Source organism: Bos grunniens, chromosome 15 (assembly GCF_055505025.1).
Source record: "Bos grunniens cultivar Pamir isolate PY7600 chromosome 15, Bosgru_T2T1.0, whole genome shotgun sequence".
In the NCBI taxonomy this organism is placed as follows: Eukaryota; Metazoa; Chordata; class Mammalia; order Artiodactyla; family Bovidae; genus Bos; species Bos grunniens.
The window spans coordinates 55,425,233-55,445,296 of NC_141179.1; the positions used below are offsets into that span (position 1 = coordinate 55,425,233).

The 20,064-nt window shown below is 47.8% G+C and overlaps 1 protein-coding gene across 1 annotated transcript; it reads left to right on the forward strand.

The window, feature by feature from the left end:
- Positions 1 to 1,605: 1,605 nt before the first annotated feature.
- On the forward strand, positions 1,606 to 13,241 carry LOC147358288 (2-acylglycerol O-acyltransferase 2-like). Its single transcript, XM_086342059.1, has 6 exons — positions 1,606 to 1,711; positions 6,692 to 6,870; positions 9,765 to 9,969; positions 10,286 to 10,460; positions 11,525 to 11,724; positions 12,981 to 13,241. Exons 1-6 carry the CDS (start codon positions 1,621 to 1,623, stop codon positions 13,133 to 13,135), a joined length of 1,005 nt encoding a protein of 334 aa, XP_086198185.1. The 5' UTR covers positions 1,606 to 1,620; the 3' UTR covers positions 13,136 to 13,241.
- Positions 13,242 to 20,064: the final 6,823 nt, after the last annotated feature.

Consider the following 20,064-nt stretch of genomic DNA (forward strand, 5'->3'; position numbering starts at 1 on the left):
CACTCCCCACCTTCACTTTCATCAAGAGGCTTTTTAGTTCCTCTTCACTTTCTGTCTGACTACACAGAGGCCCAGAGAAGATGTGTATCTGGACACTGCATATATTCTGTTCAAAGTCTACATTGGTGCTACAGTTTTGTGCAAAGCTTGGCACTACTGCTCTTTAGCTTGTGCAATCACATACTCAGCAGTCCCTCTGGCTTATGAGTCTGTGGGAGGAATAAGGGCACAGGGACAGAGACCAGTGAGAATGTTGTCATCTCAGTCCATCAAAGTGGCTGGCTGTGGTGGTGGAAAGCAGCTTTCCATCGCAAAAGATATTTAAATCAACAAAAGAATAGAGCATGAACTTGATGAAATGATATTTAACGACTTGTAAACATTTTCACGTGTACTCACTACCATTAGGAAAGCACTGTAACCACAATAAAATTTCCAAGGCACCTAGGCCATCAGCCATGAAAGGGAGAGTCATAAGCACTGGATGACCAAGATATTCCCTGTGTGACCACTTTGCAAAGCTCTGTGGCTATGTGGAGACTGGAGCCTGGGCAGGTAAGGGGAAGTTAAGTTCAGTTTTAGACAGGCTGTGATGGAGGTGCCAAGCAGACTGTGAGTGAGGATGTCAAGTACCCACTTACATAGTCAAATCTGGAGCTTGTGGGGAAGTCAGGGCTAGAGATACAGTTTGGAAGTGTTCGTCCTGAAGACAGACTCCATGGCAATGAGCCTGGAGGAGGTCTCTGAGGCGGGGAGGATGGAAAGAAGAGAGAAGGTCCAAGGACTGAGGGGACAAAAGGGCCCTGAAACACTTAGCCCGGTGAAGGATAAGAGACTCTGTGGAGACCCAGAGGTAGACGGAGGGGCAGGAGGGAAACCAGGAGAGCGTGGTGTCCACAGATCAAGTGGTTTCAAGGAGGAGGGAAGAAACAGTTGTGTCTGAGGCTGCTGAGAGGTCAAAATGAGAGCTGAGAATTGATCACTGGATTCAGCAGTGTGGAGGCCAGTGGTGAACTTGTCAAGGGCAGTTCCATGGAACAGTGGCATCTGAAGTCTGGAAGAGAGAGGACAGAATGGAGGAGAGGGCATGGGAATCAGACGGCTCTTCTGTGAGTTTTGCTGTTCAGGCAAGCTGAGGAAAAGGTGGCCAGAGAGGAGATAGATAGTGGGGCCTGGAGATATTTATATGGGAGCTCATAATTCCTATTTGTAAAGGGGAACCGTGGACCTGGCAGGTGAACGGAGATAATTACTGCAGCCAAATAGTTGTGTAAGTGTAAAGAGTGCAGGCTTGCCCTATACTTGCTGCTTCAATTGCCTAGTAATGGGCAAGATTTGAGCAAAGGTGATCTGGCAGATAATGTATTGCCTGAAGAGTCCACTGCACTTCTCTTTCTCTGTAGTAAGTTTAATGAGGCCAGGTGATTTTGAATATTTCACCTAGGATACTGCTCCCTGCCAGGGTAGGTGCAATGAGATTCTACAGCTGGCTGGAAATCCACCCACAGTCTCCCGCACTCCCACAAATGCTTAACAAGCTCTGGCAGCAACAAAAACCAGCAGGTGTCTCAGACCACAGCAGAGCTCAGAGAAGCCTCCAGAGGAAGCAGAGGAATCAGCATGGTGGAGTTTGCACCTTTGTCTGTGCCACTGGAACGCAGACTGCAGACCTTTGCGGTCCTGCAGTTGATCTTCTCTTACTTGGCCCTGTGTAAGGAAAGCTGAGATGGATTTGGGAGGCCATGGGCACCTGCCGCTTTGGGTGTACATGGTTCATTGATGGGGGAAAGATACAGGTCCTAAGGTGGATGCTGAGCTCAGTGCCTGGGGATCACCTGGGATAAGGGACATCTTGCTCACGTGGCCTGAGGGAGATTTGCCAACGGGAGTGTGTCTGACTGTCTGCCCACCTCAGCTCAGCCTGGGACCTGGGAGTTCCCAGAGGAGGACAGAGAGTCAAGTAACCTTGGGCCTGGAGCTAGAAGGATTGCAGCTGAGAAAAGGCATCCAGACCCTCTGATGCCAGGAACAGTAGCTTGTACCTTGACCCTTATCTCAAGGACAAATGGGATCCCCAGGAGAACTTTAGGTACAGGAGTGACAAAGTCCAATCTATGGGAGACAAGCTGTAATTTTCGGATCTTCTGTGTTGGGGTGTTGGGGGAGACAGATGACAGGGAGCAGCTGTTAGCAAATCAGATTGGGTCTGCTTGTGGGAAGAAGCGGTAAACACAGTAACGCTCCTATACGGACACTGGGTTGTGATGAAAAAAGTGTAGGCTTCATTACAGGAGCCAGTCAAGGAGTCCAGAGAGTTAAGGCTCAAAATGCCTGAGAACTCTTTGATTACCAGGGAACGGTGTCTAAAGACTGGGTGAACTAGAGATGCTGGGTGCATGATCAACTCCTAGAGAATCGTCTGATTGCTTGGTGGTGAGGTAACTTGGAGTCACCATCACCAGCCTTCTGGTTTTCCCTGGTCTGAGGTCTATGGGCTGGTGAGCAACTTCTTCCACCTGCTGGGAGTTCACTATCTGCAAAACCGCTCAATGATGAGTCTCAATATTATCTATGGTTCTTGGGAACAAACTAAAAATCTTTGAATTTGTGGAATGGTTAAATGTTATTTATTTTCTTGATTGGGACTGTTTTCTTTCTCTGTTTATGATTTCTCTTTATAACTTTATTTTTGAAATTTGGTGAAGGCTTAGGAAGCTGAGGATTTTCTACAAATAAGAGGTAGGCAGAGGACATGAGGGATCTTTTCCAGGGAGGCTGCATAGGTCTTGCTTAATTACAAGGTCACAATCTACATCAGATGTCACCTCATAGACCCATGATTGAAAACTAGCCCCCTGATTGTTTTTGTGTTTGTATAGCCCATGAGCGAAGTATGGCTTTTGCATTTTAAATGATTTTGTGCCTATGCAATATCCTCCACATTGCCTCTTGAGCCCCAGTGTCTGAAATGCTTACAATTTGCCTCTTTAAAAGATTACTTCTCCTGGTCTAGGGAAGCTGGCAGTGGGTGGAGAGAAGGGGCTCTTTTCCAAACATATTAGGAGATGAATCTACGAGGCAGAATGTACAGGCCATCAGGAAAGTAAGTTTTCCCAGGAGGCGAGTAAATATTGCACATATGAGCAGATGGTTCATGCTGGCCTAGCGCAGTTCTTTGGGGAGGGGCAAAGATGTGGCCAGAAAGGTCAACTGCGACCTGTTACTCAGGACTCAGGCCCCAGCAACAAGTACTTTCCAGTGGGCTACTTGTTTAATCTGTTTCTTTCCTGTTCTCTAGAATTCACACACTCACGCAGGAAGGTAAGCTCCTTTCAGATAGTTGGTCTTGTTCTCATCTGCATCTCCATCTCCTAGAAGAGTTGATGTTGCTAAATGCTTGTTGAATGAATGAATGTTGGGATCATGATATGGACATGATAGTAGAATTGAAACCACCACTCATCCCACTAGCTTTCTGTGTGAGGTTAGCCCACCTCAACACCCTCTTTGGGTCTCAGTAAAGTGGGGTTTTGCATCTTTTCTTCTTGGTGTTATGAGGGGAAAGAAGGTGTTTTCTTTCTTTAGGGGCTGAAAATGCACCCAGGTTAGGATTTTGCCTGCTGACAGTACTTAAAGGAGAGGCCAGAGTGAGGGAGATGTTTAGATTGGCGGGGTGGGGGTGGGGGGTGGTGTCTTTCTGATCAAGTAGAAATGCCCACATTTTAAAATTCTTTTTTGTGTCTGAAAAACAAATGCATGCTATTTTAACACATCGAAACAAAATGTGTGTTCTAAAAGTCAAAGATTTCCCCCAAATCCTACCCTACAATGAACTGCCATTAACAGCTAGGTTATATTCTCTTGACCTGAATGGAAGTTCTAATTTCATGGGTACAGAGGTTCAGTTTACGAAGATGAAGAAGAGTTCTGAGATGAAGGTTGATATAGTTACACAACAATGTGAATTAATTTAATTACACCAAATTGACTCTCAAAAATCATTTCATGTATATTTCCAGGAGGGGGATTTCTGGGTCCTATTGTGTTTTAATAGTTTTATAAGAAATCTCTATACTGTTCTCCATAAGGCCTCTTTCATGAGCCCATAATTTGGAAGGAGAGAATCTCCCCAATGTTCATAATAGCACATTTACAATAGCTAGGACATGGAAGACACCTAAATATCCATTATAGTAATGCATAAAGAAGATGCCATAATACAGGCAATGGAATATTACTCGGTCATAAAAAGGAACATATGAACGTCATTTTCAGTAACATGTATGAACCTAGAGATTGTCAAACTGAGTGAAGATAGCCAAAGAAAGACAAATATCACATGATATCACTTATATGCAGAATCAAAAAGAGGTACAGATTTAGTTATTTACAAAACAGAAGTAGAAAAAAACATGTGGTTATCAGGGGATAGGGGGAAAGGATAAATTGGGAGATTTAGATTCACAACACTACTGTATATATAATAGATAACAACAAGAATCTGCTGTAAGCACAGGGATCTCTACTCAGTGCTCTGTAATGATCCGTATAGGAAAGGAATAAATTTAAAAAAAAAACAGAGTCAATATGTGTATGAGTTTAACAGGTTTACTTTCCTATACGACTGAAACTAATACAACATGTAAATAAACTATACTCTAAAAAGCAGAGACATTACTTTTCCAACAAAGGTCCATCTAGTCAAGGCTATAGTTTTTCCAGTGGTCATGTATGGATGTTCGAGTTGGACCATGAAGAAAGCTGAGAACCAAAGAAATGATGCTTTTGAACTGTGGTGTTGGAGAAGACTCTTGAGAGTCCCTTGGACTGCAAGGAGATCCAACCAGTCCACCCTAAAGGAGATCAGTCCTGGGTGTTCATTGGAAGGACTGATGCTGAAGCTGAAACTCCAGTACTTTGGCCACCTCATGCGAGGAGCTGACTCATTGGAAAAGATTCTGATGCTGGGAGGAATTGGAGGCAGGAGGAGAAGGGGACAACAGAGGATGAGATGGCTGGATGGCATCACCGACTCGATGGACATGAGTTTGAGTGAACTCCAGGAGTTGGTGATGGGCAGGGAGGTCTGGTGTGCTGCGATTCATGGGGTCACAAAGAGTCGGACACGACTGAGAGACTGAACTGAACTGAACTGAATGAAAACTTAAAAAAAATAATGAACTACCAAAGAGTCATTTCGATGACTAGTATATGGTAAACATATTTTACCATCATTAATATTGAAAGGACAAAACAAAGTGCTCCAAACAAACCCTGAAGCCAGCACCAGGAGGGCAGGAATTCCTGTCCGTTGTTCACGGCTTAACCACCAGCACCTGACAGGTTGGAGGTGCTCTGAAGAAAGCAAGCCTCTGTGAGCCCCAAACTATTTTGATTTATGCATTTTGCTAGTACTCAGACTGGGCTTCCCTAGTGCCTCAGCAGTAAAGAAACTGTCTGCAATGCAGGAGCCACAGGAGATGCTGGTTTGATCCCAGGGTCTGGAAGATACTCTAGAGGAGAGCATGGCAACTAACTCCAGTATTCTTGCCTGGAGAATCCCATGGACAGTGGAGCCTGGAGGGCTACAATCCACAGGGTTGCAAAGAGTCAGACACGACTGAAGCAACTTAGCACCCACGAATGCACTATTCAGACTGGGTCAAAAGTCCCCTCCTCCAGGAAGTTGGACATGAATGATAGTCCTGGTTTACCCTACTTTCAAGTAGACTACAGGTGTGGAATGGACTTCTTTATGAGTATGAGCAAAAGATGTTCAGTGGAGGGAGTGGAATGGAGAGGACACAATATTCTCTAACAGTGAGGCTCAATTAGCATCAGATTAAAGACAGTCCCAAAGACCACCGTCAGTGGTTTTGACCTGAGTCAAAACCAGGATTAGCCTCTGAAGGGACTCAGAATCATAAGTCTAGGAGGAATTGCTCACTGGGGCTGTCTCTAGCCCTGGTGCAGTCCTGATGAACAGACCAGGCATGAGTTGCCCTCTTCCTCCCTCCTTCCTTCAGCAGGACAGAGCCTGGCAGCAAAGGAAAGAGCTCAGTAAAACTAAAGAACTTGGGAGTTGTATCAGCTGAGCGGCTTAGTGTAGCTGGAACATGAGGTGCATGTGATGAGTGAGACTGGAACAAGAGAGGGTTTGGGCCACCAGTGGAGAGCTTGAGCTCAGGCTGAGCTGCTTGAGCTGACCGTCAAAGTTATGAGAAGTCATGGGGGGACTTTAACTAAAGGGGGAATGTAGTGGGATTTATCTATGGAAAGATGGGCTGGGGGTAGACAGGAAGTGGGCTGGGTAGAGAGAATACCTTTTCTCTGGGGTTCTAAATATTGAGTACTGGAAAGAGTTCACCCAGTCACATCTCCGTTAGGCCTTTATTGAGCACCTGGTGACTACAGAGAGAAAAGGAGGTGGAGGGGGAAGACTCAAATGAATAAGCGATCTGGTGCAGTGGGACAATGCGAGTTTGAAATTAGGCCAATTGGTTTCAAATCCAGGCTCTCAATGTGACACTGGTGGTGTTGACAGCATTCTCTCCTCCTCGAAACCTTGGGAAGCTGGTCTCTTCCTCCTGGGAGAAGGGCTGGAATGGACAGTGTTGCTAGAGCTGGGTATATGGGGAGAGCTCGTTCCTTCATACCTCTGACCACTAATGGTTCCTGCTTCCCTTCCCAGACTTGGTCTGCTACATAGTCTTCATTGGCCTCCTGTTCACAAGATTCTGGATGATCAGTATCCTGTATGCGATCTGGTGGTACCTGGATCGAGCCACACCACGGCGGGGGGGCAGGCAGAGTGCTCTCCTAAGAGGTGCGACCATATGGAAGTACCTGAAGGACTATTTCCCCATCTCGGTGAGTAAGGGGCTGACTAGGGAGTGGTCAGGACCATCGTCCCCACGTGTCCATGTGGAAGTGTGACTCTGTGTGCAGTGAGCAGAATACTGGGCTGGGAGACAGGTGATGGGCTGTCATCACTATGTGGCTAGAGGAAGAGTCAGTTTCTGTCTGATAATGGTTGTCCGACTTCAGTGAGGTGAGGCGATTATGAGGACTGATGAATGAACAGGATTTGAGGAACCTTGTAGGCCATGTAGTGAGGCACACTTATGTATCTGACAGGTGTAAATCCCTCAACAGTCTAAGTTTGGTGTGAAGGAATCTGTAATGAAAACAAGCTTTCAGAGCATCTGGCTGACACTTTATCAGATGATGATACTGATACCCTGATAGGGAAGAAGGTGTGAGTGAGGATACAGAGCAGGTTCTTTTACTGCTTTTAAAGTGTGTGCATTGGCTCTGAGAATAGAAACAGAGCAGAGAGCCCTCAGGGTGTATCCTGCCCCTGTGTATTTGATATGTTATGTGTCCTTGGACAGAGCTTTGCTCATTCGGAATCTCAGTTTCCCCAGGGATCCTCTAAACAGTCCAGTTCCTCCTCTTCTGTCTATCTCTTAATCTCTGATCTCTGGCTTATGGTACCTCGTGTCCATTTTGTACACTGGACCCTGGACCCAGGGATTAGTCCTTAGGGATGCAGGCCCCTGAACTTTAGTGAACTGACTTTTGCTCCATTCCTGAATCCCAGACAGGCTAAACCCTTGGATGTAAGCGGTTGTGATGGTTAATTATCTAGTGGGGACAGGAAGAGGAAGGCAATGTGGACACAGAGAGGTGCCAGGCAGGGACAGGTGGCCCTCTCTGGACACAGGAGAGAAGAGTGTATACAGTGACACCTCTAGGAGTGGACATCATAGGTTGTAATACGGGTCTGCAACGTGTCAGTTGTGTGACCTTAGGTGAGTTACACATGCTCTCTGAGCTTCAGTTTCTTCATGTGTAAAGTGGAGATGCTGCCACATACGTCATTGGGTTGTGTGGATTCCATGAGACATCAGGTGATCCTGGGGCTTCTGAGGACAGCATCTGGCTCTCCTGTCACCCCTGGAACTGCTGTCTTTTGCACATCTGGCAGAAAAACTCTGCTGAGCATCTCTGTGCCGGTCTTATCTGTGTCTGCTCTGTCCCTCCTGTATCAAGGTTTCTCCTCCAGACTATTTCTTGCATAGGACACTATTGACATTGTGGGAAACATATTTGTAGAAATTTCATGAGCACAGGGTTCAGGATTGTAGGCCCCTGCAGTCCGCTGGCAACAACAGATGCAGACGGCGGGCAGTACCACCGAGTGGCTAGCAGAGGGAGAGATGACACGCACTTTCACCTCCCTGTCCTGAACTGTCCCTCAGTCCTGGACTGAGGCCTGCAAGAGGCGCTGTGGCTCACAGAGTCTGGACTCTTGTCACCTCCCAGGACAACTTCCAAGTCATCCACACACCTTAACAGAGCAGGCCCTGCAGGGATCTTCGGTGGCCGTGGATAGGGGGTTCAGGGAGTCTCTACTGGAAACAAGAGTACAGCCTTAGAGTTGTCGGGTGTTTTGTTCTGAGGCCTTACTGAAGATTGTATTCAGAGATAGCCTCTCAGAAATCTCTGAGGAGCTGTTCTAAAAGGGAAGGGAGAAGTCAGTACTTATGGGGCTTTGTTGGAAAAAACAAAACCAAACTAGCCATGTAGCTAAACATCAAAAGATTACTGCCAGTCAAAAAGCAGACGTTTCCAGTTAATGATTTTCATGCTTTTCTACATATGGGGAGATACAAAATCTGGGCTCACTGCAGTATTTCCTATGATGTGCATCCTCACTCTCTGTGACCAGTATCCTGTTTTCCTCCATCCTGAATTCCTTTTAAGGCCCATTGTCAGTTGCAGCTGCAGTGGTTGCTGACTTGAAGGCAGGCAAGCAACATTCCTTGTGCTAATAATTCTGCTGGGGTACTCCACTCACAGTCCTTTGCACTGTGATTCTATGAGCTAGAGCCTAATGGTAGAGTTTCTAGAGAATTGAGGAGACTAATCTGAGCACTGGAGCTTTCTAAATGCATCTTATGGGCTTCCTAAAGAGGTATTGGTGGAGAATCAGGCAGTGTTCCCGGAGGACAATTGATTCCCCCTCATCCTGAAGATCATTTCAGGAGCAGGGTTTCTGTGTAATATATCACTATCCAGGAACAGCAGTGTCTACACAGGCCAAGCCCTGAGCAGAGGTGCAGTGCTGTGGGCAGGCTGTGACCTGGTGTTAGGAAGTGCTGCAGACTTGGCAGGACACCTCCCTGACCCCTCTCCACCCACACCTGCAGGCATCACTAGAGACTTCATGGGCCTCCTCCCAACCTCTACCTTCAGCATCCTGGGGTCTCTTACACTGAGTCACAGGGACTCAGCAGTCCAGTTCTTTACCCGGGACAGAACTCTAGATACCACAAATCTGGGTGAGAGGCTCACTCCCTCCCATGATGACTCCTTCATTCTGGTCAGGCTCTGCCTGGCACAAGGTCTGCCTTCACATGGGACAATGGCTTGTCTCCAGTCTTCTTCCCAGGAGTCCTACCTCTGCCTTGGGCACGGTTCTTCCTTCCCAAGCAGGCGGCACTGGCGTCATCCATTCGTGGCACTGTGTTCTCCGTCTCCATTCCATGGTCTCCCTGAGTATCTCCTCTGCTTCATGCTTGCACCAGGGACAAGGACCCTCAGACAGGCCATCTCACCACAGGACACTCAATGGGGTGTGATGGCACTGGGCACAGGGGGCACATAGAAGGTCAGCACAGAAACTCAGCAGGGAGATCGGAGTGGGGTTTGGAGGGGAGTGGGTGCAGCCCTGATTCACCAGATTGCTGTCCCTGCAGCTGGTCAAGACTGCCGAACTGGACCCCTCCCGAAACTACCTCGCTGGCTTCCACCCTCATGGGGTCCTCGCCACTGGAGCTTTTGCCAACCTGTGCACGGAGGGCACTGGCTTCTCCTCTGTTTTCCCAGGCATCCGCTCACATCTGATGTTGATGTACTGCTGTTTCTGGGTCCCTGTCTTCAGGGATTACGCCATGTCTACAGGTGAATTTTTCCTCTCTTTCTATCCCAGGACGATAGGGGCTCAAGACATGAGGAGGGATTTTTAAGGAGGACGGCCAATTGTTCTGTACTTCTTTCAAATGAATGTGTAGTAGACAAGGAGATGAGACCCAAGGAAGCATTACCTGCAGCTCTGTGCTCAGTGGTGACCTCGGGGGGATATTGGGAAAAGGGGTAGTGATCAGTGCCGGTCATCAGGGCACTCCCAGCTGGGGAGTGGGGGATAGCCCAAGTCACATACTCCCGAACCATGCTTGCCCCCTTCACAATGTACGTGACCGCTTTCCTCTCTCCCCAGGGCTGGTCTCATCAGATGAGGAGAGTGCTGTTCAAATTCTGAGCAGGAAAAGAGGCGGCAACCTGCTGTCCATCGTTGTTGGGGGTGTCCAGGAGTCACTGATTGCCAGGCCTGGAGCCTACAAGCTGGTGCTGCGGAACCGCAAGGGCTTCATCAGGCTCGCCCTGACGCACGGGTATTGGGAAGAGGGCTCTGGGTTCAACTGGAGATTGGCAAGGATTGTAGTTTAGAGGGAAGACTGCAGAGGCAAATGCAGATCCTATTTTGGCTGGCAGGGTCTCCTTTCATTAATAATGAAGATTGTATGTTGGTGATAGATGCACTGTCTCAGGCCCACATACCCAGAGATTCTAGAAGGAAGATTTTGTAACTAAAGAGATTACATCTCAAAGGTCATATTGCTGAAACCTTGCATTACATCAGAGATCTAGGAACTCTGGGAGAATGGAGCTTGGGACATAACTTAAAGCTATTCTCCTATCTTTAAACATATGTGAAGAATACAAAGCTAGCTGGAAGAGATTTTCCCAGAATGTCTGCAGATGTTTTATATCTGGAAGGACTCTCAACAGTACTCTGGTTTGTCTTATGATCCTGTAACCAGAAAGGGTTAATCTTGAATTTGTGCTGGACCTGCTTTTGTGACTTTAACCCTCATCTGCAACTTTTGTTAATGTAGGAAGGCATAATGAATGAGCTGCCTAAGGAAGATAACCCAAGTTGCCCTCCTGTAAAGGATGTAAGGAAGTGAAACTCTCACATTCTCCTGCCTGAGGCTCCTCATTCTAGGGGGCATTTGCAAGGATCAAATAGTCTGTTTAGTTAGTTTCCTCACCTATATCCCAATCTATGATCCATAAAGAACTTGGCAACCTGGCCCTTTAGCATGGTTATTTGGAGGCACTAGCCTGCCATCTTCTTGGTCAGCCACTCCAAATAAAGTCCCTTCCTCGTCCCAACACTTTGTCTAAGATTCACTAGCCTATCTTGTGACAAGCAGAGCGAGCATGGACTCAGTAACAATCCAAGTGCCAGTCCTTGACCCTGAGAAGAGCCATGACCTGCTTGAAGTTATAAAAGAAGCCCTGGCAGGTCTAGGAGACACCCGAGGCCTCCTATTTTTGTCCCAGGGCTCTGTCCTCTGTTCCAGTTCCTGCTCACTAGGTCCCTTCAGGAAGCTAGGTGACCAGCTTGTGCCTTCTTGCCCCTCCACACACCCTCTCTCCTGTCTCCCTCTAGGGCAGATCTGGTGCCGATCTTCTCCTTTGGGGAGAATGACATCTATGACCAGGTTGAGAACTCTCCTGGCACCTGGTTGCGGTGGTTCCAGGACCAACTTCACAAGAGCACTAAATGCTCCATCCCGCTCTTCTATGGCCGTGGAGTCTTCCAGTACAGCTTTGGTCTTATGCCCTACCGCCGACCCATCACCACTGTGGGTGAGCCTAGACCCGGGCTGGGAGGGGAAGGGCTATTGTGTAAGAGGCCTGGGCTTGTGCAGCAAGGAGACCTGGACATAGAGCAGTACACCCTTGACTTTGTGGAGCACAAGTTCTAGAGTGTGAAACAGACACACCGGCAAGTAACCCTCTGAAAGGCAGTCCAGAATGAGAAGAGTAACAGGGGCACAACGGCCAGTAGCCTCTACTGATCACTGTGCCCCTGCCTGTGTCAGGCACTGCACTGGCTCCTTACATGCAGCGGCTTAGTCTTCCCAACAACTTGTGAGGAGGGACTCTCATCCCCATTTTATTGATTGCAAACACAGACCCACAGAAGATAAATCACTTCCAAGAGATCAGCCTGCCCTTGGTAACAAAGTTGAGGTTTGATAAGGGTATTTGACTTTTTATTATGCAGGAGAAGGAGGGTATAATTCTGACCACAGGGTCTAATGACAGTAATTGGAAAAAGTGGATACAAGGCCTTTGCAGTTCTGTTAGAATTGTGTGTAAAGTAGCAATCAGCAGTCTTTGAAGGAGAGCCAGAGGGATTTCTTTGTAAATAATGGGCATGGTATTCCATAGACTTAGCACCATCTTTCAACTATTTGCTTTCTTCTTGAATTCCACCTAGTTCCCAATGGCAGTACTAATAGAGCTGTTCATCTCCACTCACCCAGTCATTTCTTTGTCGAGTACAGGCAACCCCCTCTACCAAATTCCCTTCGTGTTGTGTGGTGCATATTCATGAATGTTTATAGTGCTGCTACCACTAGAGCATTCCCAAGAGAAGACACGGCAGCTGCTTTCTGATCCACCTTCTCCCATAGATACAAGCTCTTCCAGTCATGGCATCTGAGAATCCCAGATTCAACTTTCCCTGAGGCTAAGCGCACATCCCCAGTGTTTACTGGTACTGATTTTTCCTGGCTATGTGACCTTGAACAAGCTATTTAACCTTTCTGGGCCTCATTTCCTCAGGAGTCAAACAGGAATAACACCAGGTTATATCCCCATAGGATTATTAGGATAACATAAGAGATAATGCATGCAAATGCCAGCTGGCTGTATTGTTGATATATCAGAATCTTGAAGTTGACCCAACATCTTAGAAGCTGTAACACAAAATAGAATTGAAAGGGAGTGAGTTAGAGTGCTTACCTGCTCAGATGACCATTCTAGTGGGAACACCAAGATCCCTGCACCTTCAGTGGTTCCTACTCTGTATCACCACTCCCCTCTGTGTCTTGCAGTGGGGAAACCCATCGAGGTGCAGAAGACACCTCATCCCTCCCAGGAGGAGGTGGACAGGCTTCACCAGCGCTACATAAAGGAGCTGGAAAATCTCTTCGAAGCCCACAAGCTCAAGTACAACGTCCCCAAAGACCAACACTTGGAGATCTGCTGAGCACCTCCCCAGAAGAGGGGCTCCTCCAAAAGGCAGGGCTGGCATTAGGGAGGATGGAGGGAGGTGCTGGAGTTTACGTGAACAAAAATATGGTTTAATGTGTTAAGCACTGATACTGGAGTGTTTGTTAAACAGTCAGCATCCCCATGAATAGAGAGAGCCAGGAGCTGCACAGCAAGGGTCCCACACTACACAGCACCTGCTCCCTGACATCCCTCTGTGTCCCCACACTGCCCTAAGGGACTTGCCCTTGTGAGAAGATCTCCCACCAACATACAGGCTGACTCAGACAGCCTGAGGAGCACAGGAGCTGTCAGGTATAGTAGAGAGACTCAGCGGCCCTCAGGATTGGGCAGAGCTGGAGTCTCCTCCTAAAAGCAGGCTGCTGTTGACCTGGAACAAGTTCTCAGACATCATTACCCACAGGGCACAAAGGACCTGCTGGGGCCTAACCTGGTGACAGTACTGGATGGTAATGAAGTGATAGTTGACAAGGGGTCAGTCAGCACAGATCTGTCAGCAACCACGTGGGCTGGCCAAGCCTCACCCTCTCAGGTGGAATGGACTTTGCTAGGGTCAGAAGATGGGGGAGGTGGGAGTGTGGGAGTTGTGAGAGAGCAAAGGCAGAGAGGAGGGAGCGGTCAGAGGGCATGTGGGTTAGACTTTGTCTAAGAGTCAGGGTCAAGGTGAGGTTTAGGGAACACGAGGCTAAGGTTTAGGCCTTTGCGCAGCAAACTTCTATGGAGATGGGATTGGGCAGTGCAGACAGGGTCCCTGAGAATTACTGCCTGCTGTCTAGGGGACTCCTGTCCTGTCCAAGGGTTAAGAATTCATCTCCAGGAGGCCTTGGAGGTGCTTGAGCTGGAGCAATCATGGACCAGATAGAAGGGCAGTGGATACCTCAGGCTGGACTGAGTGTGGGTCTTAGTGACCCACAGCAGGGCAGAGTCAGCTGCCTCTGCAACTTGCTGTGTGCTGGGCTCTGGGTGGATGCTACACTGAGTATCTCAGTGTGACTAACAGTGACCTTCTCTTACAGATGAGGTTCATATCAGAGATTAAAGACCTTTCTAGAATCCTGGTTCCAATATGAAACCTGTCTGCCCAGGTGTTCTGCTCTCACCTTGCCTACTATCTTCCCAATCTTGGCAAAACTGTACATTGAAAACACCAGTGGCATCAGCTGGATACACACTTCCACCTACATGACACTATCTGCTGGCTGTATGTCCCCTCACAATACTTATTCCCTCCCATCTTCACCTATAAATGATTCATCCATAACTGAGGGTCCAATCAATGCCAGCTCTTCCTCATCCTTTCTGTTTATAAATACTTGGAAATGGCTTTAAAAGATCTGAGATGGTTTGTGTCAAGCACAAACTACGTATGGAGTTTTGTTAGATTCCATATCTTTCTCTCACACTCTACCAGAGAGCTGACCTGAGAGTTTCCTTCTTGTACAAGTTGAACTGGTGCCATGTCTGTCAAGTTACATCCTTAGTGAGAGAATGAATAGAAACAGATGGGCAAGAAGTTTCCTTCTCTCAGCTATTTTATGAGGGGCCCTGAATTGAACGAGAACAGCATCAAACCCTGGTCTTATCATTAAATATCAATGTTCAGTTCAGTTCAGTTCAGTAGCTCAGTCGTGTCCAACTCTGTGACCCCATGAAACGCAGCACGCCAGGGCTCCCTGTCCATCACCAACTCCCGGAGTCCACCCAAACCCATGTCCATCAAGTTAGTGATGCCATCCAACCATCTCATCCTCTGTCGTCCCCTTCTCCTCCTGCCCTCAATCTTTCCCAGCATCAGGGTCTTTTCAAATGAGTCAGCTCTTTGCACAAAGTGGCCAAAGTATTGGAGTTTCAGCTTCAACATCAGTCCTTCCAATGAACACCCAGGACTGATCTCCTTTAGGATGGACTGGTTGGATTTCCTTGCAGTCCAAGGGACTCTCAAGAGTCTTCTCCAACACCACAGTTCAAAAGCATCAATTCTTCTGTGCTCAGCTTTCTTTATGTCCAACTCTCACATCCATATATGACCACTGGAAAATCCATAGCCTTGATCAGACGGACCTTTGTTGACCAAGTAATGTCTCTGCTTTTTAATATGCTGTTGAGGTTGATCATAACTTTCCTTCCAAGGAGTAAGCGTCTTTTAATTTCATGGCTGCAGTCACCATCTGCAGTGATTTTGGAGCCCAGAAAAATAAAGTCAGCCACTGTTTCCCCATCTATTTGCCATGAAATGATGGGACCAGATGCCATGATCTTCGTTTTCTGAATGTTGAGCTTTCAGCCAACTTTTTCACTCTCCTCTTTCACTTTCATCAAGAGGCTTTTTTAGTTCCTCTTCACTTTCTGCCATAAGGGTGGTGTCATCTGCATATCTGAGGTTATTGATATTTCTCCCGGCAATCTTAATTCCAGCTTGTGCTTCCTCCAGCCCAGCGTTTCTCATGATGTACTCTATGATGAAGAATTAAAAGGGCCATCTCCCTCAAAAGGTATTAAAAATGTTAGAAATTCTTGTTAGAATTACCCTAGATTAATGGGAAATATTGGAGAAGGAAATGGCAACCCACTCCAGTGTTCTTGCCTGAAGAATCCCAGGGGCAGGGAAGTCTGGTGGGCTGCCGTCTCTGGGGTGGCACAGAGTAGGACACGACTGAAGCGACTTAGCAGCAGCAGCAGTGGGAAATATTACCTCAATATGTTATGTTAAAGGTCCAGATTTTTGTACTATTTCTTTTTTCTAATCTACCATGGACTAAACTATTTTTAATTTTTGTTTTTGTTGTTGTTTTGGTGCTAAATTGTGTCTAACTCTTTGTGATCCCATGAACTGTAGCCCATCATCCTCATCCGTCTATGGGATTTCCCAGGCAAAAACACTGAACTCGGTTGCCATATCCTTATCTAGGGGATCTTCCCGACCTAGCGTCGATCCCGTGTGTCCTGTATTGGCAGGCGGATTCTTTACCACAGAGCCACCAGGGAAGCCCATCCCCTTGAAAATACAATCTAATTTACCCGAGAAATGAAAGCAAAGGCAAGCCGTTTAAATCCAGTTTTAAATTATTAGTTTCAATACACATAGAACTACTGTGCCACATTTCTCTATGGTTTCTAAGCAGTTACTCTTCATCTGTGTACTTACCTTGTCAGGAACCAGTAACAGGCAGCTTGTGGGCAAGGCAGGTCCTCAGACCACACAGGAGCCACACTGCCCCAGGAAGTATGGTGCTGCCTGGCTGTTGGCCTGCAAGGGGATTGTGAGGTGAGGGCCACAGAACCCCTGGTGGACTGCAGGCACTGTACACTGGTCAGTCGGGGCCATCATCTTAGCCCCTGATACCTGGTAGGATGAAGAGCTCTGGGAAGGGAAGTGTCTGAAGTCACACACACATGTGTCTGAAGTCACATAGCTGGAAAGCGACCGATGCAGGACTGGCCTCATCTCTCATCAGGGCTCTTCCAATCTGCCTTGAGGGAGGGCCCTGGAAAATGCCTCTCAGATGCACCTTCAAGAAAGAGGGATGGTCCCAGTTGCAGAGCTGCCTGCACAGGGTCAACTGATCCTAAGACAGATCCAGGCGGGATGTCAGCCTCGGTCACTTTAGCCCAAATCAGGACCATTCTGATGGGCCATTTTGGTTTATGTTTGCCCTCTGCACAATTCCACTCTCTTCCTTACTCATAAATTTTCCAATAGGAAGAAATGCAATGAATGTTCACCATTTGTACGATCATTTGCATGGTTACCATTTGTGATGAGGAAATAGAAATCAATACCTTAACCTGATATCATTCTCAGTTCAGTTCAGTTCAGTACAATCGCTCAGTTGTGTCCCACTCTTTTCGACCCCATGAATTGCAGCACGCCAGACCTCCCTGTCCATCACCAACTCTGGAGTTCACTCAAACTCATGTCCATCGAGTTGGTGATGCCATCCAGCCATCTCATCCTCTGTCGTCCCCTTCTCCTCCTGCCCCCAATCCCTACCAACATCAGAGTCTTTTCCAATGAGTCAACTCTTTGCATGAGGTGGCCAAAGTACTGGAGTTTCAGCTCTAGCATCATTCCTTCCAATTTGCCTTGATTCATGGAGCTGACATTCCAGGTTCCTATGCAATATTGCTCTTTACTGCATCGGACCTTGCTTCTATCACCAGTCACATTCACAACTGAGTATTGTTTTTGCTTTGGCTCCATCCCTTCATTCTTTCTGGAGTTATTTCTCCACTGATCTCCAGCAGCATATTGGGCACCTCCCGACCTGGGGAATTCCTCTTTCAGTATCCTATCATTTTGCCTTTTCATACTGTTCATGGGGTTCTCAAGGCAAGAATACTCAAGTGGTTTGCCATTCCCTTCTCCAGTGGACCACATTCCGTCAGACCTCTCCACCATGACCCACCCGTCTTGGGTGGCCTCACAGGCAGGGCTTAGTTTCATTGAATTAGACAAGGCTGTGGTCTGTGTGATTAGATTGACTAGTTTTCTGTGATTATGGTTTCAGTGTGTCTGCTCTCTGATACTCCCTTGCAATACCTACCATCTTACTTGGGTTTCTCTTACCTTGAACGTGGGTTATCTCTTCACGGTTACTCCAGCAAAGCACAGCCACTGCTCCTTACCTTGGCCGAGGGGTATCTCTTCACCTCTGCCCCTCCTGACCTTGAACGTGGAGTGGCTCCTCTCGGCCCTCCTGCGCCTGCACAGCCAGCGCTCCTTGGATGTGGGGTTGCTCCTTTTGGCCACACACCCTGACCTCGGGCGTGGGGTAGCTTCTCCCGGCCACCGCCCCTGGCCTCGGACTTCCGGTAGCTCCTCTCGACCACGCTTCTTCGAGGTCCGTCATAGCCGGCATGCTTCTGCAGTGCTGTCCGTCGCGGATAAGGCATAAGCCTAAGGAGAGTTCTTCTTTAAGTCCAATTTTCACTTCAGTGGCTGCAACTCCATTGCCTGGTACAGGTTCTCAGTGGAGAATGGAGCACAGGTGAGATCGGTCAAACCTTGCTCTGACATGCTGAACGCCACAGGAGGCAATTTTCTTGAACACCTACTACATCGATTGGGCTTCCCTGGTGGCTCAACTGGTAAAGAATCTGCCTGCAATGAGGGAGACCTGGGTTCGATCCCTGGGTTGGGAAGTTCCCGTGGAGAAGGGAAAGGCTACCCACTCCAGTGTTCTGGCCTGGAGAATTGTATGAACTATACAGTCCATGGGGTCTCAAAGAGTCAGGACTGAGCGACTTTCACTTTCTAGATATCATTCTGCTGCTGCTGCTGCTGCTGCTAAGTCGCTTCAGTCATGTCTGACTCTGTGTGACCCCATAGACGGCAGCCCACCAGGCTCCCCCGTCCCTGGGATTCTCCAGGCAAGAACACTGGAGTGGCTTGCCATTTCCTTCTCCAATGCATGAAAGTGAAAAGTGAAAGTGAAGTCGCTCAGTCGTGTCTGACTCTTAGCGACCCCATGGACTGCAGCCTACCAGACTCCTCCATCCATGGGATTTTCCAGGCAAGAGTACTGGAGTGGGGTGCCGTTGCCTTCTCCCAGATATCATTCTACCCACCAGCAAATAAGATGTCTGACTACACAGAGAGCCAGAGAAGATATGTATCTGTGGACACTGCACATATTCCATGTAGAGTCTACATAGATACTACAGGTTTGTGCAAAAGCCTGGCACTACTGCTCTTTAGCTTGTGCAATCACATACCTACCCCTTGACCCAGCAGTCCCTCCAGCTTATGAGTCTGTGGGAGGAATAAGGGCACAGGGACAGGGACCAGAGAGAATGTTGTCATCAGAGTCCATCAAAGTAGCTGGCTGTGGTGGTGGAAAGCAGCTTTCCATCGCAAGAGATATTTAAATCAACAAAAGAATAGAGCATGAATTTGTGATAAAATTATATTCAACTGACTTGTAAACATTTTCAAGAATACTCAGATCCATTAGGAAAGCACTGTAACCACAATGAAATTTCAAGGCACCTAGGCAGTCAACCATGAAAGGCAGAGTCCTAGGCACTGGAAGACCAGGATACTCCCTGTGTGACCACTTTGGAAAGCTCTGTGGCTATGTGGAGACTGTAGCATGGACAGGTGAGGGGAAGTCAAGTTCAGTTTTAGACGGGCTGTGATGGAAGTGCCAAGCAGGCTGTGAAGGAGGTTGTCAGCTACCCACCTACATAGTTAAGTCTGGAGCAGAGAGGGAGGTCAGGGCTGGAGATGCAGTTTGGAATTTTTCTTCCTGTAGACAGACTCCAAGGTCACGAGCCTGGATGAGGTCTCTAGGGGAGAGAGGGTAGAGAGAAGGGAGAGTTCCGGGGACAGAGGGGCCCTGAAACACTTAATCTGGTGAAGGGTAAGAGCCACCATGGAGACCCAGGGGCAGCCAGAGGGGCAAGAGGGAAACCAGGAGAGTGTGGTGTCCACAGACCAAGTGACTTCAAGAAGAGGGAGGGAAGAGCTGTGACTGAGGCTGCTGAAAGTTCAAGACCAGAGCTGAGAACTGACCATTGGATTTAGCAGTTTGGAAACCACTGGTGAAGTTGTCAAGGACAGTTCCATGGAACAGTGGCATCTGAAGTCGAGAGGAGGGAGGACAGAATGGCAGGAGAGGGTGTGGAAATCAGACGGCCCTCCCTGAGTTGTGCTGTCCAGGCAAACTGAGGAAAAGGGCAGGAGATGGAGGAGATGGTGGGGCCCAGAGATATTTATATGGGAGCTGGTACTGATTATTTGTAAAGGGGAACCATGAACATGGCAGGTGAAAGGAGACAATAACTTAGCCAAGTAGTTGTGTAGCTGGGAAGAGGGCAAGATTGCCCTACACTTGCTGCTTCCCTTGCCAAGATTTGAACAAAGGCGATCTGGTAGATAACGTATTGCCTGAAGAGTCCATTGCA

Excerpts from the sequence above, each read along its gene's own strand:
- LOC147358288 (XM_086342059.1), top strand. The coding sequence starts at position 1,621 with ATGGTGGAGTTTGCACCTTTGTCTGTGCCACTGGAACGCAGACTGCAG. Across the intron at positions 1,712-6,691 it reads CTTCTCTTACTTGGCCCTGT|ACTTGGTCTGCTACATAGTC; the intron begins GTAAGGAAAGCT and ends TTCCCTTCCCAG. Across the intron at positions 9,970-10,285 it reads GGATTACGCCATGTCTACAG|GGCTGGTCTCATCAGATGAG; the intron begins GTGAATTTTTCC and ends CTCTCTCCCCAG.